Genomic DNA, 25,228 nt, shown 5'->3' with positions numbered 1-25,228 from the left:
GATGTAAGTTGTACAGAACACAAACAAGTGTTTCCTGGCTCTTACTGTCTTCTGTATCACAGGACGTCTGGAATGTCTGTCCTCTGCTTGGTAAATGCAAATAGAACCTCCTAGTTATTAAGATGGAAAAACCACCACACAGATTTCAGAGAATGACTTTCAGGTTCACTGTCACCCCCTGTGAGGACAGCTGACCTAGACTCACCAGGGACACAGGGCACTTCTACAGCAGGTGGAGGGTAAGGTGTTTCTCTGGCTATGATTCTTCCACACCAAAAGACAAGGCAGTGAAATATGGAGGCTCCCCAACACTGGGAAAAGGCACCCCCAAATAACACACACAGACCTGCCCTCAGAGAACTCGCTTGCTATTCCACAGGGAGATAGGTCTGAAAAGTTCCTTAAAATGTCAGAACAAGGGGTATGTAAACCAGTGCAGCCTCAGCAGGGGCTAAGCTGGGCCTGTTGAGTCACAAAGTAGATGGAGGACAGAATTCTGAGACAAAATGACTCCTCTTTCCAAAGTGATTCCCCCATCATAGTCAAGATAATATAACAATAGAAATATTTATTAGCAGTAAATATTTATTATTATTAAATGATAATAAACCCTCCCTGTGCACAGGTACTGATTGCAATGTGCTTCATTTTTATTGTTCCTTTTATTACTTAGAGCACTCCTGTGAGGTCTTTGGGATCATTCCAATGCCATAGATTAGAAAACCGATGCACTGGAAGGTAAAGGAATTTCCCCACCATCACTTCATCCGGAAGTAGGGAATTTAACGCTAGACCAGCCAAACTCCAGACTCCATGTTTCTTCTGCTCCGCGACCGCTCCTGTCTGGGAGGAGGTGGTCCCACGCAGTGGCTGAGCCAATTGTCCATATTGGTCAACCTCCCCGTGTTTCACAGTCCTCACCTGAAGGTGAGAACTGTCATCAGGCCTCCTTTCCAGGCATGTTGTAAGGGTTAATTACAGTTAAGACACAGAATAGGCTCTGACATACAGTCATTGACCAATAAACATTAGCTGCTATTATTTCTGATGAATGAGAACCCATAATTTTCTCTTCCTCTTCTCTCCCTGGGTGGCTGCTCTGCCGAGCTTTCACCAGTTTAGATGGGCTGCCGGTGCTACTAGAAGGAAATTTTTTTCTGAGATTCAGGATCTCTCCATCTAAGCTTCCCCTTACCCACCTTAAGCATGGATGGGAAGCAACTGATGATTGTCTTCGCTTTTGGAGAGGTGGGAACTTGTCCTCCTTTGCCAATCATGCTCTGCTGTTTGGCCTGAGGCTCAGATGTCAATGGTCTCCTGTTCGTGGCCTTGGCAGCAGCGTTGGTATTTAGATGGATTGAGCCTTAGAGCAGGACAGTGGGGAGCATGTAGGAACAGGAGGGCCAGAGTTCTCAGGAGGCCTGGCCCCGGGACACCCTGGTTGACCTTACAGCCACCAACACCACCACGAAGCCCCTCTGGGGCACTGGGTGTGGGGCCAGCTCATTCCAGCTGCAGCAATGGCACAAGCCCATGGGTCCCTCTAGCTGGGGAATGGGAGACCGAACGTTCCTCTCCGCTCATGTGTGGGGTGGAGAGCAGAGAGGACCCAAGAGGAGAAGGAAAGTGCCAGAACTTCTCCCCAATTCTGCAGGGATCCAAAAGAGGGCTTTCTTTGGAGATTTGAATGAGTTGCCTTTGATGGGTCTAGATTCTTGTAAGGAAGGGCCAGTTCATCACCCTCTCATGTAGGAGTCTTTTTGGAGCAGGAGTCTTGAAAAAGAAACTGAATTTGGCTCAAATGGTATAAGAAATTAATACCATCCTGAGTTGAGAGGCAGTAGGCCATGCCTTCCCTAAGCAGTATCTCATTGGAACCTCACAGCAACCCAAAGCAATAGCTTTTAGAATTCCCAATTTACAGATGAGAAAACAAAGTCTCAGAAAGGTCAAGAGACTTTCCTGGATCAGGATTCAAACCGTGGATGATGGAATGTGCCAGGCACTTTACCTAAAGTTCTATCTTCTTTGATATTACTTAATCCTTACAACAGCCAGGTGAGGTAAGCGTGATTATTCCCATTATACAGCTGGGGTAAGTTTAACTCAGAGCAGTTAAGTAATTTACCCAAGGTGGAGCTCAGATGTGCAGTAGGCCTGTCTGACCCTACCCTGTGGCAGGCTGTTTTTGAGATAGAGAGATCCTGCGACTCAGAGATCCAGAGCCCTCCACCTGCAGTCTGCTCGGTACTTTTCCTCAGGTCCCCAGCCCTGGTGCTCACACCGCAGACCTCTCGCGGCCAGGGCTTGCCAGCCTGCACGGCAGAGATGCTATCTGCAGGCTCGGGGAAGGCTGCCAGGGGAGGGGTGGGGTGAAGCAGGGTTCCCACCCAGAGGGTTCCCCTGCCCCGAGAGGAGGAGGCACCCCTCCTGTGCGTGAGAAGGGAGCAGGGAGGAGAGGACTGTTTGCCTGTGCGTGTGCCCACAGGGCTAGGGGTGGGACCCGGTTTCTCTGTGCCCCCAGTCGGAGGGCTGTCGGGGCAGCTCTAGTATCCAGAGGATTCTCCTTCTCCCAGAATCACAGCTGTGGCAGACAATAAACTCTTCCACCTCAAACTTCCCTCTCCTAGTCTAGCCCAAGAGCGGCTTCGGAGGATATGCTCAGGGCTCAGGCGCTGTGGCCCCGTTCAGTTCCCTACGCCATTAAGCCAACAGTTTGACTCTCTCAACAGCTATTAAACAAGCATCATTATTCTCAATGAACAAGGGAACTTAGGCTCAAAATGGTAAAGTGACTTCAACTAAGTGGCAGAGCCAGGACTTGTTCCATTCAGTGTTTACTTGATCATATGCGCTCTGTCCATTGCTGGCCCCCTGTCTCCAAGTCCAGCTCATTCTACTAATCGGCTGCCCCATCGCCCCCGTCACCCCCCAGCCTCTGCTACTTGTTTCCAGATCCAACGGCAAGACTCCCTTCCCTCCTCCCTGCGAGGCCACTAAAATCCCCTTGGCTCCCAACTCCGGAGGATTCACATCCTGTTTTGTTTCTCTGTCTTGGCAGCCCCTCCCCTGCGCTGGCATCTTGTAACATTTTCTCCCCAGGCTTCGCTGACGTGGACTCCTGCAGGGTGTCTGGTTCTAGGCTTGCAAGTGACAGTGTAGTGGTCAGAGATCCAGTCCTGGGATCACACAGACCTGGATTTGAATCTTGGCTCTACCAGCAGGAGCTGGGGTCACTCACCCTTCCCAAGCCTCAGTTTCTCCCTCTGTAAAATGGGGGGGGGGGAATAATAGCATCAACCTCATAGTATTGTTAGGAGGAGGATTAAATGAGATCTTGAGTGTAAGCTGTCTGGGATATAGTAAGCACTCAATAAACTGGCTGTTGTTGCTGTCGCCACAGTTGATTCTAGCTGCCCTGTTTCACATCAGCCTGCTCCCTGCTCTGCTCTTGGGAGGCACTGAAGGCCCGAGGTTCACCAATTTCCAGGTGATAGGTTCATTCAGATTCCCCCAACTGCAGGCCTTCTTATGGGTGCCCTAACCTGTGCCCTTGTGCCTGACTCAGCCCGTTCCTAGAGGAATAATAAGAAAAATTTGCCAGGCTCAGTTGGTGCCAGGTAAACACAGGCATGGCTCACCATACCTGAGAGGGTGGTTCCCAAAATGTTGTACGTAAGTTAAAGTTTTATCAACTAAATTTACTTTGTTTCCACCAAGACCCTGCTACTCAAAGCAATATTACGCTGAGTGTTTTCAGAGAATATAAAGAATGCCCTTTTATGATGAGTTAGAGCAAACGTCATCCATAGGATTTGCTTAAAGTAAGTTCTGTATTAATTTGGCTTTCCCCGATGACATCTTGTCAAAGAAAGTGTGTGATCCTAACCAGGAAATGTTTAAACTTGACCCCATCAGAGTGGATGGGACTCATCTGAGAGCTTGGAAGTGGGTTTTGAAGGCCAGTTGGGGAGCTGGTAAACTGAGGCCCAGAAAGATTAGAACACCCAGTCCCTGGGCATAAATGCTGATTCCCGCTGGGGCCAGTGGTGGAAGGCTTTTGTGCCCCCTGTCTGGGGCTGGGACTCTTGGGCGTGTGGCTGCCAGGGTACGAGATCCCAGGCCAGAAAGAAAGAGTTAATGCCACTCTGGCCAGCGGGAATCCATGCAGCTGCCCAAAGGCATGGAGTCGCTTTCTCTCTGAAGTGAACCAGAACCAACTTCCTTTCTGAAAGTTTGATGTTTCCCCTTATGCTGGCCGGGCAGTGCAGAGGAGGACAGCCTCCTGGCTTTGGGGCACTCCCCAGCCTGGCCGAGCCCACAGCCTCCGAGAGACAGACATTCTTCTCGTGTAAAGCAGGGTGGGGAGTAGCAGGATCTGGGGTTTAGGACTTGGCCCAGAATCCGAGCATTCAGCCAGGGTCCAGCACTCTTAGGGTGGGATGCTCTGAGGGAGCAGGAGTGGGAGAGTCTGACTTCACAGGAGACCTCCAAGCCGTCTTCTTCCCAGGTCCTAAGGGCTTCTAAGTACCACCCAGAAATGATCCTCTTTAAAATAAGGAAGTGTCCTCAAGATAGGGAGGAACAGAGCAAGTGGCAGCATCTAGACTCTGTTGTTTTTTTTAAAATTTATTTTATTTTTGGCTACACTGAGTCTTTGTTTCTGCACACCGCTTTCTCTAGTTGCGGCAAGCAGGGGCTACTCTTCGCTGTGGCGCTCGGGCTTCTCGTGGCGATGGTGGCTTCTCTTGCTTTGGGGCACGGGCTCTAGGGTGCCCGGGCTTCCGCATCTGTGGCACGTGGGCTCCGTAGTCACGGCTCCCAGGCTCCAGATCACAGACAAGACTCAATAGTTATAGCGCACCGGCTTCACTCCTCAGCTCGTGGGATCTTCCCAGCAGGGATCAGACCCGTGTCCCCCTGCACTGGCAGGCGGATTCGTAACCACTGGACCACCAGGGAGGTCCTCAACTGTTTTGAATGAGCCCTACCTGCACTCCTCCAACCCCCTCACCCCCTCATCCTCACTTTCCCATCACCCTACCATTTATCTTTTCAAACTCAGCTCAGATGTCTTCTTCTCCAGGTAGCCCTCCAGAAGATGGGAAATATTTGAGGAAAGAGTCTGCATTGTATCGATTACAGTAAAGCAGTGCCTAGCACAGAGCAGACATTCAGTATGTGTTTCTAAAATGAACTGATGGACTGATGGATAGCTGTGATGAGCCTATCCACCCGTCCCTCTGTCCTGGTGCCAAGGACTCCCATCTCTGCTTTTCAGGACCTTACACTCCTCGTGCTGTTGTGCTCCCTGTCGTCTTTCTCTCAGCCAGCGATTCTCAGAAACACACCCCTCTTCCCAGGGAGCTGAGCTTGCTGGGTGTCTGCATATAGCGTGTACAGTGGGCTCCATGCAGTCCACTCTGGTAAATATTTCCCAACTCCACTGCTTTACTGGCTGGGCCCCAGGAGCTGTTGGCTGAGGTATCTCAGCTGTTTGCTCAGTGGGTGCTGGGTGCCAGGGCCTACCCTCTAGGCATCCGGGGTCTGTATAGAGGACTCTGGCCACCTTGGCTTTCTAAACCCTTTGAGGTTGAAAGTTCAGTCCCAAGCTACATATCCCAAGACAGAGGAGGCCCCTTACAAATGCCCCTTAATGGAGGACAGGACTGAGCTGCTCCTAGGACTGCCCTCTCCTGGCCATTTCAGTAGAAAGTGTGGTTGAGGGTAACCTCAACCACAGTGACCCCTGACAGCACTGGGACTGGATTTTTCATCAGATGTAGAGACAATTTGGGTTGGGTTTCTAACTCCAGACTGAGTCAGAGACACATAGACCCTTAGGGCAAAAGCGTCCCTTAGGTCACTTGTCCCCTGTTCCCAGAAGGGTTCCACAGATCTCTGCTGTCTGGCACCAAGGCTTTCTTCTTCCTTTCTCCTATCCTGACTGTGGATACACTTATTTATTCATAATACAACATTTTACGACTAAGTTTTCACCATCTGCAGTAGCATTTTTAAAAAATATTTACTTATTTATTTGGCTGTTCCGGGTCTTAGTTGCAGCATGTGGGATTTAGTTCCCTGACCAGGGGTTGAAACCAGGCCCTCCACATTAGGAGTGCAGAGTCTTAGCCACTGGACCACCAGGGAAGTTCCTGCAGTGACATTTTAAAAGAAGAAAACAGTAAATTTTTATACAGTTAAATATATTCAATTTTAACAGTCTGAGATTTTGTATTTTGGGGTATTAAAATATCAATTGCATGGAATGAAGTGATGACCTGTGTAGGTGATACTGGTTACTTTAATGCTCTTATTTGACAAAATAAAAGAACACTCTCTGAACTCTGCCAAAAAAAAAATAAATAAATAAAGATTTACTTGTCAGGAGCCTCAAAGCCAGTGTAAGCCTCAAAACCAGCTTAAGCTACCTCCTGGAGCAACGTTCTTCTGCCAACATCCCTGACAGAAGGCCCCTGGCCCCACCCCTCTGGCCAAAGCTCTCCCAGGAATTCGGGACTCACTTTCCAGAATGCAGTTCCCTGCAGGATTCAGCAGGTTGTGATGTTAGGACGTTCTTTCCTCTGAGACCCCATCCACTCTCTGTGATGGTCACCCATGGTCATCATTCCACATGCTCCAGGCCCTGAATCCGTCCACTTCAGTTGACAGCCCTTCAGTATTTAAGAAGAGCTCTCACTCCTCATCCTGCCACCTACATCAGGGCCTCCCTCATGGCTCAGATGGTAAAGAATCTGCCCGCAGTGTGGGAGACCTGGGTTTGATCCAGGTCAGGAAGATCGCCTGAAGAAGGGAATGGCAACCCACTCCAGTACTCTTGCCTGGAGAATCCCATGGATGGAGGAGCCTGGTGGGCTACAGTCCAAGGAGTTGCAAAGAGTGAGACGTGACTGACACAACACAACGACTCACCCCTCAATCTTCCCCTTTCCGTGTAAACATCCAGAATTCCTCCAGCAAAGTCATATGTAGGTTTCTAGTTGCCTTACTTAAAGCAGTCACACATAAAGTACATGAATGCTTTCTTGTAAAAATATTTAATGATACAGATAAACACAAAGACTTTTGTTCCTTGTTCAGCTTCGGCCCTCTTTCCAGAGAGAATTTCTCTTATCAATATGGTGTGTATGTGTCTAGAAGAACCTTCTTTCTGCACATATGTGGATATGGGAACAAATGGAAATTATAAATATTGTGGAGTTTTGAAAATGCATGTATATGTAAATATGTAGGTAGGTATAAATTATACAGTGTGTATTCCTTTGTGAATTTGTTTAGATGCATAGGTTTTGGTCTGCCAGTCACCCTCCTTAGGTATAGTATCCACAAGTGTACAACACTTAATACTCAGATGACATCTGGCTAGGCCAGAGAACCTTGGATGATTTATTCATTTATCCATTTACTCATTCAACAAAATTTGATTGAGCAGGTGCTGTATCTTTGTTGTGCCTTGATTCCAGCCATTACAAGCCCAGATAAGGCAGGCCTGTCCAGGTGGAACTTGCATGGTTAAGTAGAGGATCCTCACTCCACACTCTACTGCATTAGAATAGTACAGCCTATCCTACAAATTTTTTTAAATTTTTTTCTTTAAATTTTACTGGACTGTAGTTGATTTGCAATGTTGTGTTAGTTTCAGATGTACAGCAAAGTGATTCAGTTATGCATATACATATACTCTTTCTTTTTCAGATTCTTTTCTCATATAGGTTGTCACGTCATATTGAGTAGAGTTCCCTGTGCAATACAGTAGTCTACAGATTGTTTAAAAGATAATTATATCACACTTTCAATTTACATGGTCTTAAGTGTCAGTTAACACCTCCCAAGTCTTCTTGAAAAAATTATAAACTATTGCCTCAACTTGTGCAGTTAATTTTCATATTTTAAGTAAAGGATTTTTACATTTCCTCTTATGTTTTATCTTATTATTTTGTTCCCTTCCTTGCACCATTTCAAGATTATTTTTTTAACCACGATGTGTTGTGCACAGTAGTAGTAGCCAGCCCTGTTCCTCACACAGAGATGTATTAAGTATGCAGGGTACGTATCTCTTCATAGTCTAATGTATACTGATGACATTCTTAGCAAGACTGGATCATGAGCAGAGTCCCATGGCATGCCATTGGAGACATTCCCCTTGGATGACATTGATTTGTTAATTAACACTCTCTGAGCCCTTATGAACCCCATCTTGATCTCCAGGGACATGTAAATATGTATACATATAATAATTATAGCATTCATCCAATCCTCATTTCTAAAACCCTGTATGAAAGAAAATGCGCCTAGTTTGGCGTGACTTTTTAAGCCAGCATGATACCCTGGAAGGGAGTTGATTCTGCGTCTGGTCAGCGTGTGCATGCGTGGTTGGTCTCTTAGTCATGTCCAGCTCGTTGGGACTCCATGGACTGTAGCCCGCCAGGCTCCTCTCCTCATGGGGTTATCCAGGCAAGAATACTGAAGTGGGTTACCATTTCTTCCTCCAGGGGATCTTCCCTACCCAGGGATTGAACTCGCATCTTCTGCACTGCCTGCATTGGCAGGCGGATTCTTTACCACTGAGTCACCTGAGAAGCCCAAATCTGCTTAGACTTAGATTCAAATTCCAGCTCTGCCACTTTCTAGCTATATGGCTTTTGAGAAATACTTTGACTTCTCTGAGACCTAGTTTCCTAAATTCTAGGATTATTGAAAGTATTTATGCGTCAGTTCCCTATCTATTCGGAGAAGGCAATGGCACCCCACTCCAGTACTCTTGCCTGGAAAATCCCATGGACAGAAGAGCCTGGTAGGTTGCAGTCCATGGGGTCGCTACAAGTCGGACACGACTGAGCGACTTCACTTTCACTTTTCACTTTCATGCATTGGAGGAGGAAATGGCAACCCACTCCGGTATTCTTCCCTGGAGAATCCCAGGGACGGGGGAGCCTGGTGGGCTGCCATCTATGCGGTCACACAGAGTTGGACACGACTGACGCGACTTAGTAGCAGCAGCCCCTATCTATTCAATAAGCACATAGTGACAGGCAAACAAGATAAGTATCCCAGGTAATACATGTGCAAAATCATCATTTTCATATTGATTTGGTGACGAAAGCAGGGGAAGTCCTTCCTAGAATAGGTTTTATAGATGTGTGTGCATGCTCAGGCATGTAGTGGTATCCGACTCTTTGCAACCCTATGGACTGTAGGCCACCAGGTTCCTCTGTCCACAAGATTCTCCAAGCAAGAATACTGGAGTGGGTTGCCATTTCCTTCTCTAGAGGATCTTCATGACCGGGGATTGAAGCTGAGTCTCCTGCATCTCCTGCATTGGCAGGCAGACTCTCCACCACTGCGCCATCTGGGAAGCCCAGGTTTTATAGATATTTATCCCTAAATCCTTGAGATCTGGGCAGGACTCAAAGATGATTTTCATTTTATAAGTAGGGAAACAGATATACTGTCAGAAAGTCCCTTGGCTTAAGTTCACTGCCTTTTGGCAATAAATTTGGTAACTGCTCCTCAGCCTTAGAGAATTTAGCTTACACTGTCAATTGTGTGGGTTCAGCCAACCATTTTGCCTGGAGTCCTGTCCCAGGCTAATAAGGGTAACAGGATAGATATGTACTCAGTAAAATTTGAACCAAAAGGCAAACCCCATGTCAAACAGCTACTCAGAGCCATTGCAGTGCCTCAGTTATCCAGAGAGCCCGCAGCCTCACCTATTTAGAATCCAACTGAGAGTAAGAAGAAAGCCAATAAGACTTGGAGCAGATGGTTTCTGAAGAGCCTTAAACTCTTATTTTAGAAGCAGTTGTAACAAACTTAACTATCTGGTTTTTCTAGCCCTTAGCAAATAAAAGTTGCGAAGTTAAACTGGCATGGGGGATGCTGCTAGAAGCAAGGATACCAACAGTAGGATATAAACCTTGTTGTGAGAAAGGAGGCAAAAAAAAGTGGAAAAAAACAGAGTGGCAAAAAAAAAAAAAAAAAAGGCAATTCAGAGCCTTTTAGTGCTACAGCCAACAGAGGCCAAACACTTCAGTGTCCCTGAGGGCTTGATTGCTTTTAAAAATGTGTTCACAATTGTGATTGGGTCATTGACTAAATTACCTTTCAGGTACCCTTTAAGGCAAAGAAGGGATGTGTATAATACTTTTTAGCAAGATCTCTATTCAAAAATGAAATCAATCAATATCTACTCAAAACTAAAAGAAAGACTTGGAGCTACAAAGAATAGATTTTAGTGATTGAAAATGCACTTATTTGAGGAGGCTTTCTCAGGAAATCTTAGGAATTTTGAAAGATGTGTTGGTTTTCCTTTTTAATTGAGGCATAGTTTATTTATAATATTATATCAGTTTCAGGTAGACAACATAGTGATTCAAAATGTTTCTATATTATATTTCATTTATTATTTATTATATAATACTGGCTATAGTCTGGGTGCTGTGAAATATATCCTTGTAGCTTGTTTATTTTATACATAGTAGTTTGTACTTCTTAGTCCTCTACCCCTGTCTTGTTCCTCCCCTCCTTCTCTCTCCCCACTGGTTTGTTCTCTTTATCTGTGAGTCTGTTTCTGTTTTGTTATATTCATTCATTTGTTTAATTGGGTTGGCCAAAAAGCTCTTTTGGGTTTTTCAAAAAAAGTTATGGTAAAACTGGAACGAACTTTTTGGCCAACTCAATATTTTTTAGATTTTAAATATAAAGTGGTAATATGCAGTATTTTTCTTTCTCTTTCTGACTTATTTCAATAACACCCTCCAGATCCATCCATGTTGTTGCAAATGGCAAAATTTCATTATTTTTATGGCTGAGTAATAGTCCATTCGTATACATATTCCACTTCTTCTTTATCCATTCATCTGTTGATGGACAGTTAGGTTGCTTCCATATACTGCCAGTTGTAAGTAATTGCTGCTATGAACATTGGAGAGCATGTATCTTTTTGAATTAGCATTTTCATTTTCTTCGGATATATACCTAGTGCTGGAATTGCAGAATCATACGGTAGTATTATTTTCAGTTTTCTTAAGAATCTCCATACTGTTTTCCACAGTGGCTGTACCAATTTACATTTACAGCAACAGTGCACAAGGGTTTTCTTTTCTCTACATCTTCACCGACATTTGTTATTTATGATTTTTTTGATGATAGCCATTCTGACAGGCATGAAGTGGTATCTCACTGCGGTTTTGATTTGCATTTCTCTAATGATTAGCAATGTCGAGCATACTTTTCATGTGTCTGTTGGCCATCTGTGTGTTTTCTTTGGAAAACTGTCTATTCAGTTCTTCTTCCCAGATTTTAATCGAGTTGTATGATTTTTTTACATTAAGTTGTATGAGTTGTTTATATATTTTGGATACTGACCCCTTATTGGTCATTTGCAAATGTCATTTGCAAATATTTTCTCCCATTCAGTAGGTTGTCTTTATGTTTGTCAATGGTTTCCTTTAAGTTTAAATAGGTCTCATTTGTTTATTTAATTTTAAAAATTTTATTTTGCCTTAGGAGACAGATCCAAAAAAATATTGCTACAATGTATGTTAAAGAGTGTCCTATGTATTTTTCTAGGAGTTTAATGGGTTTTGGTCTTACATCTAGGTCTTTGACCCATTTTAAGTTTATCTTTGTATATGGTGTGAAAAAAATATTATAATTTCATTCTTTTACATGTAGCTGCCCAGCTTTTCCAGTGCCACTTATTGAAAGTGTAAGTCACTCAATTGTGTCTGACTGTTTGTGATCCCATGGATTGTAGCCTGCCAGGCTCCTCTGTCCATGGAATTCTCCAGGCAAGAATACTGGAGTGGGTAGCCATTTCCTTCTCCAGGGGATCTGCCAAACCCAGGGATCAAACCTGGGTCTCCCACATTGCAGGCAGATTCTTTACCATCTGAGCCACCAGAGAAGTTCTTATCGAAGAGACCACCTTTTCATCATTGTATATTCTTGCCTCCAGTGTTGTAGATTGACAGTAAATCCATGAGTTTATTTCTGAGTTCTCTATTCTATTCCATTGATCTATGTGTCTGTTTCTGTGCCATTACCATGTTTTGCTTTTTGTTTTTTTTTATTACTGTATTTTTGTAGTATAGTCCGAAGTCAGGGGGATCATGCTACCTTTAGCTCTTTATTTTATCAACATTACTTTGTCTCTTCAAGGCCTTTTGTGCTTCTGTACAAATTTTAAAATTACCTCTTCTAGTTCTGTGAATAATGCCATTGGTATTTTGATAGGAATTGCATTGAATCTATAGACTGCCTTGATCATTTTAACAATATTAATTATTTTAATCCATAACATGTTGTACCCTTCCATCTGTTTATGTCATCTTCAATTTCTTTCATCAGTTTTCAGTACGTGTCTTTTACCTCCTTAATTGGATTTACTCCTAGGTATTTTATTCTTTTTGATGTGATTTTAAATGGGATTGTTTTAATATCTCTTGCTGATAGTTCATTGTTAGTGTTTAGAAATGCAAGAGATTTCTGTATATTAATTTTGTATCCTGCAACTTCACCAAATTCATTGATAAACTCTAGAAGTTTTTTGGTGATGTGTTTAGGATTTTCTATGTATAGTATCATATCATCTGCAAACAGTGACAGTTTTACTTCTTCCTTTCTGGTTTGGGTATCTTTTATTTCTTCATTTTCTAGTTGCTGTGGCTAGGACTTCCAAGACTGTGTTGAATAAAAGCGGGCATCCTCATCTTTTCCCTAATCTTAGAGGAAATGCCTTCAGTGTTTTACCACTAAGTATGATGCTAGCTATGGATATGTTATATATGGCCTTTATTATGTTGAGGTATGTTCCCTCTCTACCCACTTTGTGGAGAGTTTTTGTCATAGATGCTGACTTTCATCAAAAGCTTTTTCTGCTTGTATTGAAATCATCATATGATTTTTTTACTCTTTAATAAATTAAATGTGATATATCACATTTTTTGATTTGTGAATATTGAACCATCCTTGCAGCCCTGGAATAAATCCCACTTGGTCACAGTGTATGATTCTTTTAATGTATTGTTGGATTCAGTTTGTTAATATTTTGTTGAAGGTTTTTGCATCTATGTTCATCAGTAATACTGGCTTAGAATTTTCTTTTTGTGAGCTCTTTGTCAGGTACTCTAGGGGAAAGCAGAGATGTACATGATACAAGATCTCTGTTCAAAAATGAAACCAATAGGAAAGAGGAAGAGAAGAAAGTCATATAGTAGGATTTATTCCAGGAAGGCAAAGTTGATTTTATAATAAAATGTTAGTTGTATAATTAACCACAAACAGAAGCCAAAAATTATGTAGTCATCTCAAAAAACTGAAGGAAGAAAGCTTTTGATAAAATTAAACACCCATTCATGGTTTTAAAATTTTAAAAGCTCAGTAACTAGAAATTGAAAAAAAAAGTTTTTAATCTGATAAAGGATATCTTTTAAAAAAATACCAACCTCTAACATACTTAATGATGAAATGTAACATTGAGAAGAAGACAAAAATATCCACTACCATGACTTTTATCCAATTATCTTGGAAGTCTAAGCCAGAGCAATAAGGTAAAGGTAGAAAATAAAAATAAAAAGTGTAAAGTTTGGAAAAAAAGTAAAACTATCTTTATTCACAGAAAACTATTGACCAAATTGTGTAAATAGAAAATTCAAAAGATCTTACAAGGAAGTTATTAGAATTAATAAGTGCAAGTAATAAAGTTAATGATTATCTGATCAGTACGTGAAAAGCAAGTGTATGTCTATATTCCACAGCAAGCAAGTTAAAAATGAAACTGTAAACACATTTACAACAGTATCAGAAAAATCAAATCCTAGAGGTGCAATACTTCTATTGAAAACTATAAAACATTGCTGAGAGAAATTAGAATATTCAAATAATAGGCTAAATTTGTAATTTAGAAGGTCTACTATAATAAAGTTGCCTATTTCCCTCAAATTAATCTATAGTTAATGCAATCCCCATTAAAATACTGGAAGGTGAAAAAAAAATGAAACCAACAAATAGCTATCCAAAACTGAAATAAAGTCTTTGAATCTGTAAGAGATAGATTTCAGGGACTGAAAATCCACTTATTTGGGAAGATTCCTCAGAAAATCCTAGAAATTTGAAAGATGTGTGACTTTTAAATCAGATAACCTGAGTTCAAATCAGAGCCTTCCTGCTAGCCAGCCATGGATACATTATTTACCTTTCATGAACCTGTTTTCCTCAACAGTAAAATAGGAATAGCATCACTTGCCTTTTCAATCTCATGGGAATATTCTGAAAATCAACCAAACTAATATGTTTGAAAGTGCTTTGTAAACTGTAGAACTTCTTAGAAAGGTATAAGTGAGGGCTGTAGGCCACATCCAGGTGTGGCCTCTTGGTAGACGATGACTCAAGTTGTGGCAGGAGAAGTAGATTCCCAGTTATTGATTTAAAACACACACACACAACAAACATATCTATCTGCATATATGTGTGTTTATTTAGAGAATGTGCCCCTAAATGTCTCAAGACATTTCTTTCACCAGGTAAAAGAGGAAACTATCACTAACTTGAATACCTTAGGAACTGAAATCTTCCAAACTCAAGCACTGAAATTTGGAGTTCTTTCTCTTTTTAATCTTTTAAATCTTTTTTTTCTAATTTAAAATGAATAGTTACCTTTGAAAATTTGGACATTGCAGAAATATTTGACTTAGTGAGTACCTTCTGGAACCCCAAATACCTTCCATGCATCTGTTCTTAGCAATTGGATTGACTCTGTTCTTTCAAAATTTTTTCTGTTAGTTCTTTGTGTCCTGCAGGCATTCAACAGAGAATTCCTGAAATAGTCCTTTGTTACAGAGGATAAACCTTTAGGGGCGGAAATATATTTTCCGATCCTAAAAACTTGCCATTCCATATCTGCCTCTCCGTTCTTACTGTTTTGGCCTTAGGCATGTCCTCAGCAGCTCTTTACCTAGACTGTCGTGATAAACAGCTCTTTAATTAATTCCCCTGCTCACAGGTATTGTCTCTTCAAATCCAAATCCTGTACAGCTGTTAGCATAACCGAACTACATGAAAATCTCGCATGTCCCTGCCCTTTGCTCGAGTTACACTTTGCCCCCGAGTCCAGCCTCAGCTTCTTTGCGTGATCCACAGGGCCTCTGTCATCAGGCCCTGGCTGCTTGCCCCGGCCTCTCCTACTCCACGCTGCGGCAGCACTGAATTGCTCGTTGCTCTTGAACGTGAAGTCGTTTCATCATCTGTGACTGTGGACAAGCTGCTCCCACTTCCTGGCATGCCCTGCTTTCCCTTCTGCTGAACCCCTGTTCATTCTTCAAGGCTCCTCAGAGGTTCCCACTTCTCTTCTCTGGAGCCTTCCTATCTCGCCCCTCTTTTTCTGGTTATCTGTCCTCTGCCCTGACAAAGCAACTCACAACCTTCCCACACGACCACCGCAGCACCGCCTTTCCATTGCCTTCAGTATTGCACTGTAGGTGATTTTGTGTGTGTGTGTGTGATTTTTTTTTTAATTTCACTTCATTACTTATCTATTTTTTAAGCTTTTTAATTTATATTGGGGTGGCCCTGATCAACAATGCTGTGATACTTCAGGTGGACAGCAAAGGTCTCAGCCATTCATGTACATGTATCCCTTCTCCCTCAAATTCCCCTCCTAGCCAGGCTGTATAGGTGACTGCACTTTTACTTGCCATCTCCTAACTGATCTGGGAGGTCCCTGTTCACTTTTGTGTCACAGTTACTCTTGGTATACAATAGGTGCATACTAAATGTTTATTGAACTAAACTGGGAAGGGGAGCTTTATGGAGCAGAAAAAGCTATGTTTAAAGCCACTTGGAAGACCATACGCTCCACTGCTACTGGAGCAAACGCAGGATCAGAGGGCCACAGAGGGACATCACTTTATCCAGGGCACCAGAAGAATACAAGAGACAGGACCTCAGCCTTACTTAGAAGACTATTCTCAAAGATGAACGTTACCAGGGAAAGCCTTTTACTCGCATATAAAGCCAGTGCTCAGGCTTTCAGAGGCAGGCTTCCACGTCACAGGCAGTTCCCCAGGGGATGCCAAAGAGAACCCCATTCAGACTTGTTGAAAGTTTACTTTTGATCACTATGCCATCCCCACATCCGTCTAAAAATCCCAGGCTCCACTCGTGGAAACCTGTACACCAACTGTGTACCACATGTGAAAACAGCGTGGCCCACTGAGGAGGCAGAAGTCAACAAGTTCATTTTTAGGTGGGAAATTCTGGGTGGAAACAGAATGGGATGCCTTACAGAGTGGTATGGGCAAAAGAAGGGAGGGTCTGGGGGCCAAAGATCCAAATAGAGAGTCAGGCTCTGCTCTTCCTGGCTCTGTGATGGGCCTATTCATTTCTCTAGTCTTGGTTCCTACATCTGTAAAAATGGTTTGAAAAGATTATTTTCCTCATTGACTTACCATGAAGAATAAATAATGATACATTTGAAAGTACGTTTATTTTTATTATAATTTTATTTATTTATTTTTGGCTGTGCTGGGTCTTTGTTGCCGCATGGACTTTTCTCTAATTGTGGTGAGTAGGAGCTAGCCTCTAGTTGCAGTGTGTGGGCTTTTTATTGCAGTGGCTTCTCTTGCTGTGGAGCACTTGCTCTAGGCACATGTGCCTCATTGGCTGTGGCACGTAGTTGTGGTTCCCAGGCTCTAGAACACAGGCTCAGTAATCGTGGCACACAGACTTAGTTGGTCCGTGACTTGTGGGATCTTCCTGGTCCAAGGATCGAACCTGTGTCTCATACACTGGTTCTTTACCACTGAGCCACCAGGGAAGCCCTAAAGTATGTTTAAAATATTACTTTTTCCATTTCTTGAACTGATGCTCTTGGAACTAATCTATGTAGCACTTTGTGACTGCGAGTTGGTGCTGTGTGTGTGCATATGTGCCTGTGTGTCCAGGATGAGCTGGGCATCTGTTCGTCCTTTTGTTAGTCTCCTTTGGACCCCAGAGTACAATGTACACTAATGTGAGAATATCGTGGTGTGGCTGAGCCTTCTCTTTCCCTGCCCCATCTCTCTTCCTCATGATGAGGGAGGATAAGAGCAAATGTCAACCCCTCTGGAGTCAAGGAAATACAAAAATGCTGGTTCCCAAACCAAGTGTATCAGATTATACATCAGGTAGATGTGTGCTTTATCTGCATCTAAACCTTACCCTGTGTAGTAATGGAGAACTCTGAATCAGGATTGAGATTAAATCTTATTAGAGCAATGAGATCAGGGTTGCTACTGAGTTACTTCAGGAGCCAGAATGGGCAACAGCCCCAGAGTGATAGAAACAGAAGACAGAGTCATGCCACTGTGTAGGGGAGTGGACTGAATACTGGGTGGAAAGTTAGAAGACCTGTTCTTAGGAGCCCTGACTTGGTCTCCAGACTTGGCTGGGCTGCATCTCTAGCTGGGTTGCCCTGATAGGTGATTTCTCAGAGTCAGAGCTATAAAATGAACCATTTGAACCAGGTTGTATCTGCACTTCCTTTGAGTTCTGATGGGAAAGGGGAGAAATCAATACTTGTTGAATATCTGCCATACACTTGACAATAATCTGCACAAAGCTACCTTGAAGAGTCTATAGTTTTATCACATATGGTAGTCAGGTTTATGTAGAACTATGCAATCAGATAGATGTGGATTGAAATCCCAGATTTACCAGCAGTAAGTAACTTTTAGCAAGTTTCTTAACTTTTCTAAGCCTCAGTCTTTTCATCTGTAAAGTGGGTCTAGTGACTCAATAAACATACCTGTGTGCTCACAAATCAACTCCAACTCTCTCTTTTATACATGACAAATTTCTTAAGTAGATTCCATCCGGTGTATTTTCTTCCTTTCATGGATGCATAATCTAGGCCTAGAGAGATGAGTGAAATAACTAAATATAAGATCATGCACGTCTTTAGAGGCAGACATGGAGCCCAAAGTCAGGTCTCCTGGTTAATTCTGAGCCTTGTGCTTGTTTCCTGGATGTGTTCTTTTTTTCCCCCAACCCCTGCTCTGAAATGAATCACAAGGTCCTTCCATATAGGCAGCCCAGTGTATGCAGAAGAACCCAGTGTGATGACAACCAGCATTCACACATCAGATAGTTCCCAAGAATAGCCACTGGCAAAAGATTTTCAGAGTTTGATTTCATGCTCAGCCTTTCTAGCCTCAGCCCTTCCCACCCCTACTTCCGGCCATTTCACTCATTTTGGGGGCAAAACAGCCATCTATGGGGGTGAATCAACAGTTCTCTGTGGCACTCCTTCCCAGTCAAAGAATCAGAGAGGCACTCCACGCCTCTTGTCAATCAGGTAGGCGGCCAGAATAACTAGAAGACTGATTCAAAAGAGATCAGGGTTAGGAATTCCCTGGCTGTCCAGTGATTAGGACTCAGCACTTTAACTGCCGCCACCCAGGTTTAGTCCCTGGTTAGGGAACTAAGATCCTGCAAGTCAAGTGGAGAGGCAGAAAAAAAAAAAAAAAAAAAGGGTCTAAAAAGAGAGCTAGCATTAATCCAGCTCTTCACTGGAAGCAGATGCTGCTGGCGTCTCCAGAGGGCTAGAAAGCAGTACAGTGGTTAAAGTGGTTCAAGTCCTAGGAACTGAAAATAATCCATGAGAATGTGACCTCCCAGAGAGCACAGCCCCTTCCTAGAGTTTTAAACTTGAATGCACGGACCTATATGCCAGAGGGAGAAGAAAACTTTTATGGGCTTAAAATGATGGGGTTTTTTCAGATATGTGTCAGCACTAGCAGTACTATGTGCTAAGAACTGAAGCCAAAGCATTAAATAGCAGGACTGATAAGCATGTTGCATTTCCAGAGGTACAAGCAGGAAAAACAAGGAGGCCTCTATGGAAAGCTTCTTTTCAAGAAGGAACAACTCCAAGTGGCCCCACCCTCCTAAGAAATTGTATGTTTTTTAAAGGACTCCATGTCTCCTCACTTCATCACTCTTTCATCTATAAGTTCAGTGCTGTCCCAGAGAAGATTCCAAAGCTATAGGCAAAGGTGCATCTAGGAACTTCTCTGGTGGTACTGTGGATAAGAATCCACCTGTCAATGCAGGGGACAGGGGTTCCATCCCTGATCTGGGAAGATTCCACATGCCTTGGAGCAACTAAGCTAGTGGGTCACAACTACCAAGCCAATGTGCTGCAGCTCTTGAAGCCTGAACGTCTAGAGCCTGTGCTCTACAAGATTTCTTACTGTTTAGTTGCTGCTGCTGCTAAGTCGCTTCAGTCGTGTCCAACTCTGTGCGACCCCATAGACAGCAGCCCACCAGGCTCTGCCATCCCTGGCATTCTCCAGGCAAGAATACTGGAGTGGGTTGCCATTTCCTTCTCCAATGCATGAAAGTGAAAAGTGAAAGTGAAGTCGCTCAGTCGTGTCCGACTCTTAGCAACCCCATGGACTGCAGCCTAGCAGGCTCCTCCGTCCATGGGATTTTCCAGGCAAGGGTACTGGAGTGGGGTGCTATTTCCTTCTCCCAGGGATCTTCACAACCCAGGGATCGAACCCACATCTCCTGCACTGGAGGCAGATTCTTTACCACTAAGGTACTTGGGAAGCCCACTCTACAAGAGAAGCTACCACAATGGGAAGTCCATGCACTGCAAAAAAGAGTAGCCCTCACTCACTACAGCAGAGAAAACCCTCACACCGCAATGAAGACCCAGCACACCTAATTGAAAAGAAAACAGTCAGAAAACTGTTTTTTAAAGAAGGTGCATGTAGGCTGGCCTGTCATAGACCTGATTAGACCTCATCCAGTCCACCTCTTCTCCCCAGGCACTTCCCACGGGGACCCAAGGGGGCAGGAGCCTTGGACTCATGGGAAGCAGTCATGAGCCATGGAGAAAGGGGAGTCCCTTGGGCAAAAATACAGCCAGCATCTCTTAGGGGACTTTCAGCCTTGTTCATCTGAGTTACCTGCCTGCCCCATTCCACCACTTGGAATGTATTTTTAGGATTGTTCATTAGCAAAATGTTTATCAACCCTTTTATAGATCAATTACAAAACAGAAACTCTTCCTCACTGCTCTGGAGAAGTATAGAAGGGGCGGGTGGGTGGGGAGAGGGAGAAATAACCAGCAAAAAAAAAAAAAATCTTGCCTGTAATTGAAGGCAGGTTGGGAGATGTTCACGCTTTGAAATTCTCCTTCTTGTGAAATGTTTATGAAACACTTTCCACAAACGAGTTATGCAACTGGCACTGCAGCTTTGATCGTTTTCATTGCCAGTGATATATTCATTAGTGTCGGGTTGTTTTTCCCCCAGGAGAGGGCCATGTGACATGTCACGGGGAGGGGGCTAAGGCTAAGTACTCCAGCCCCCCATGCCCCATCAGATGGTTAATAAGGAGGTTCAAGTGTATGTGTGGACCACAGCATCACCTTTTCCATCACCTATAGTCTGTTCTCTCTCCCATCCCCGGGAAGTGTGTGGTACTGTTTTGTAGAAAGAGTGCCAGGGGCGGGTCAGAGGACCATTCCCTTGTCAGGGTTTGGCCAGTGTCCTCTCGTGTAACTGTACACCCATCTCTGAAGCACTCCTGGTCTCCATGAGATAGGAAGATAAGCACTTGTCTTCAAACTTCCTGGTTGGGAGGTAAAGCTAAGTAAGGAATGTTTCAAGGGTTTCCAGTTCATCATAAAGGGCTCTCTCTTCCCAGAACGAGACTATTTATTGCTTTCTATAAGCAGGTGATGTCAGGGAGTTTGCTCGGATTAGGAAAGATAATCACCCATGATACCTCTTTACCTCTCTGGTCACTACCCAAGACTCAGTGTAACTCAGCACAATGGGTTGAGAAGATCCTAAACCAACTAACTGTGTCTAATAGATGGGCAGAGTGATCGATGGCCTTGAGCGGGCCTTGACCGGGCAGAGCCCTCTGTGGTGGCTCATGTCCCCAGGGATCAGTCCATCACAACAGGGCCTGGAGAATTAATCTACTGGCATGAAAAGACGCTCCAAAGGGACCCTGCAGATGATCTACACAGTTTCAGGGAGGCTGTGGGTTTGGTGGGGTTTTCACAAGTATGCAGGAAATTGAGTTTTCGTCCAATTCGCCTCTGGTTCTCACATTATAAGTCAATGGGATCTAACAGAAGTCTCTCTATCTCATCGTCCCGATCCACAGCCAACACCCAGTTGCCTGGAAAGACTCCAGTGTTTTCCATTTGACAGCCGTGAGAGGGATTTTTGGATTTGGAAGGGACTTGATCTCTTAGTTTCTTAGCCTCTGAACTCTCCGAGAGTAATCAGAGAAGTGTGCAGGGGGGCGGCAGAGGCGTGGGAAGCAGACAGAGTTGCTGCCGTGTCTTCTCCTCCTTCTAGTCCAGTTCAGCTCTTTCTGAGCCTCACTGACCAAAGTGGAGATTTTAGAACTTGTCACAGGAAGTCTTCTGCTTTGCTATCTTTCAAACTGGTTTCTTCAGGATTGCCTTCTTTGGGGTTCACCATCAGCAACTCATACCCAAGGGCTAGTAAATGGTGAAAAATGAAAGAATAAGGTGTCGATAGAGCAAAAACTCCGATGAGTAACACACGAAGTTGTCAGAACACCCGCAGGCTAACACCCAGGGGGATGTTTTGCTATCAGGAACCTCATTTTCGGGAGTGGGAGGTCGGCAGCACCCCTGAAAGAGTGTGGAGGGCAATTGATCCAGAAAGCAGATGAAAGGGTGCATTTTCTTTTATGATGGCACTGGTTTCTGAAATTAAGTGTTGCAGGAAGACCTGGCACTGATTCTAACAGATAGCACTCAGGTTGGAGGCAAAGCGCATGTTTTCAAGCTCTGTCATAGCTGCACCTTCTTATCTCCCCATTGCGCATAATGAGTCTATAAAGGAACCCTGCCACTTGCCTCCGAGCTGGAGCCCTGCCAAGCTACCTGCGGCGGTTCCACCAGCGTGCTAGTGTTCTCCCTCAGTCTCCCTTCCTCCATCCTGTCTCACCTATCCCCACTGGGGATGAGGGATGCCTGGGAGAAGGAGGGGAGTGCAAAAGAGTTGTGTGGGGAAGGGAGGCTTTGCTTAATTAAAATCTCCCCTCTGAGCAAAGCTTGAGCTTGGTGGTGATCTGAAATAAGTAGTTTATCATCTATTTTGAGCTTTCAAAAATCTGCTAACGAATGTTTCCCTGGAATCTAGGATGTGAAAATTCTAACTTCTGGGGGAAGAACTAGGACACCAGAACTTCTTAGATGGAGATGCCAAGTATGGTGGGTGGGGAGAGCTGAAGGGCATTAGGGGTAGGGATGGAGGATGTTCTGGAGATCACTCCTGGGGGGGCAGTGCCCATGGAGTTTTCTGAGTGTCTAACTCTCTGCCCCCACTAGGCTGTTCTCTGACACTCTGACTTCCTCCTCTTTGCTTCCAAGTTTCCAGAATAGTCTCCTTAGGTGAGGAAAGAGAGGAAAGATGTGTAAAGACCATCCCTAAAAGGAGCATCTTCTTATCACTTTTGGTATAAGCAGGGCTTCCTGGTGCTGTTTAGATCTGCTTTATCTAAGAGCACTGCAGCAACCTGGAGGAGCAAAAGAAAAATCATGTAGAATGGGGAAACCAAGTCTCACAGAGATGAAATGATTGCTCAAGGTTATGTTGTAAACTAGGGTCAGAGTTGGAACTAGAAGCAGGTTCTAGCTCCCTGTTCGATGTTTTCCTCACTGTATCCCAGTGGAGGATGGGGAGAGAAACTCTGTTTGTGTCTTTGATTCAGTTAACACACATTGGCTTCCCACTAGGTACGAAGTACCATATTTAGGACATGGGCTCCCGCTTCGGTCTGTGTCACTCAACAAGATCTTCCTAACTCTCCAACCAAAGGGAGTTCTTTCTTTAGTGATCCAAAGCACCATTTTCCCACAGCAGTTGAGCACAGGTAGAGCTGTTAGTCTGCACCTTTGACTTGTGTTAAACTAATGCAGACATGAAAGATTCCAGGATGCCAGTGATATTCCCAGCTTAGCCCAAGAAAATGGTTTAAGCCAAGATTCCTACGGACAAGAGGTTCCAGCAGAGCCATACCCACCCCCGCCCCACCATGTCTTCTATAAGGTTCTGTCTGTATCCCAAGCTCCCTGCTGTATTATATGAATTCAAAGTCCCTTGCCTACTCCCTACCCACCCTCCACCCCCACAATGGACTTTTTGAAAGGCTGCAAGAGTTGTTCTCAGGGTGGGAGGAGCGGTGGGCACAAGTAGAACTTCCTGCCCTGCCCTTGGACACCTGGAAAACCCACAGGTGGGTGGCTGGTGCTGCCACTGAAGGGTGGTGGAAGCTGGAGAGAGTGTGGAAACCACCACAGGCCCCTCAGGCTGCAACTTCAGCAGTGACTGTGAGGGAGCATGTCCCCACCTGCAGGGAGACAGGCGAAGTCTGTCACCCAAGCCGCATGGTTAAAGAAGCTGACTGCTAAAGCAGCTCAGCTCACCGAGGGCAGGTTAGTGTAGAAAACACAGGGGGATGGAGGGAAGCTGGTTCCCAGACTTTGCGATTTTGTGGACCAGGAAAATAAAAAACAGAATATAAGGGAGATTGGTAAAGAATTACCTTTTCCACTTTCTTTTTTAAACTTTATAAAGTGGGGAGTTTTAAAAATACCATTTAGGGGGCTTCCCTGGTGGCTCAGTGGTAAAGAATCCACCTGCCAATGCAGGAGACACGGGTTTGATCCCTGATCTGGGAAGATCCCACATGCTGTGAAGCAAATAAGCCCACCACAACTACTGACTGCAACTGCTGAAGCCTGTGCACTCTAAAGCCCATGCTCCACAGCAAGAGAGGCTCGTGCACTGCATCTGGAGAGCAGCCCCTGCTCACCACAGCTAGAGAAAAACCTGCACAGCAGTGGGGACCCAGCTCAGCCGTAAATAAATAAATAAATAAAACAATAAAAATTCCATTGAGGAGCACTATCATTTACAAAAAGAAATTCTAACATGCCACCCCCAAGAAAAAAGAATATCATCTAACAATCCGAAAGAAATGTTTGAAGTCACTACAAAGATTCTTCATTTTTTGAGTTTTAGTGAGGAAGAACGTATATTGCTGTACATACCAGCACAGGCCATGGTGTTCAGGAAAAAGTGGATCCCCCGTCTCGAGGACATTTCCCCCGAGAGCCTCTCAACCTCTGTGCCTTACCAGCTGCCCTGACCTAAAGGACTCACATAGGCCGGAAAATCAAGCAGCCCATTAGGCGCTGAGCAAGTTCTTTGACTCTCGGGACTTGTTGAACATCTCCTGCCTCCGTCTTCTCCAAGTTTCCCCTTCTGTCTGCCTGCGGGGTCCTGAACTGATGCTTCTTCTCCCTGCCTCCACTTACAGATTAAAACTGAGGACCTCAGCGATTCCCTGCAGCAGACTCTCTCTCATCGACCATGTCACCTGAGTCAAGGACCTGCCATGATGCCCGGAAATCAAATGTCTGGGGTAAATGCCAGCTCAAGTCGGGGAGCCCTAAAAGTCTCAGTGGGTCAGTGAGTCTCAGACAAGCCTCCTGCAAAACGCTCCACCCCTGGATCTGATTTTCAGCGGGTCCAGATCGGGCCAAAGAATCCCCTGCAGGGAAACTTGGGTGTCTGAGGTGAGGTTAGGGTTACCAGACACTCCTCAGAAAGATGAAGCCTGGCTACTTATGCAAAGAGGGAGGTCTCCACCCCTCTGGGAGAAAAGCAGCCTGTCTTGCCAATTGATGGAGCTCGAAGCTGTGAGGCTGGGGTTTGCCAGCCATATTCAGTGGAGCCTCACGATGACAGCAATGGTTACAGAGCACCTCTGTCCCAACTAAGCCCATTCTCCTTCCTCAAGAGTTTGTCAAGCTAGAAGGAATAAAGAGGCTCCTGAAACAGTAATGACAAATGTCTGAGAAGGCTGGGTGTCCTCAGGGTGAGTCCCTGATTTGATATGGATTCCCCCAGGGAAGAAAGAGCCGCCTCTTCCCTGGAAATATTTAAGCATAGAATGTGCATTTATTCTTTCACTTCTTTTCAGCAAGAATTTACCAAGTCTTTTCTTTGTGCACAGACCTAAGGTTAGTACTGTGGGGATCACAGACTCCCATGGGTCTAGATCACAGAGGACTCCCAGGTCCCTGTATATTGGGACTGGTATTTCTCTTTGCGGGGTCTAATGGGAGGAACCCTCAGGGGAAACGGACTTTCTGTTT

At 44.4% G+C, this 25,228-nt stretch overlaps 1 protein-coding gene across 1 annotated transcript in view; it reads left to right on the top strand.

Moving 5' to 3' along the window:
• Window positions 1-25,228, top strand: part of POU2F3 (POU class 2 homeobox 3) — an 84,158-nt gene that overhangs the window by 38,665 nt on the left and 20,265 nt on the right. The window contains exon 4 of the mRNA XM_065944715.1: window positions 24,388-24,508. Coding sequence (XP_065800787.1) covers window positions 24,388-24,508 — 121 coding nt within the window. The remainder of the gene's footprint in view (window positions 1-24,387; window positions 24,509-25,228) is intronic.

This window comes from Muntiacus reevesi, chromosome 9 (assembly GCF_963930625.1).
Source record: "Muntiacus reevesi chromosome 9, mMunRee1.1, whole genome shotgun sequence".
Lineage (NCBI taxonomy): Eukaryota > Metazoa > Chordata > Mammalia > Artiodactyla > Cervidae > Muntiacus > Muntiacus reevesi.
The sequence above is the reverse complement of the archived record's forward strand: the minus strand, read 5'-3'. Positions and strand labels throughout refer to the sequence as shown.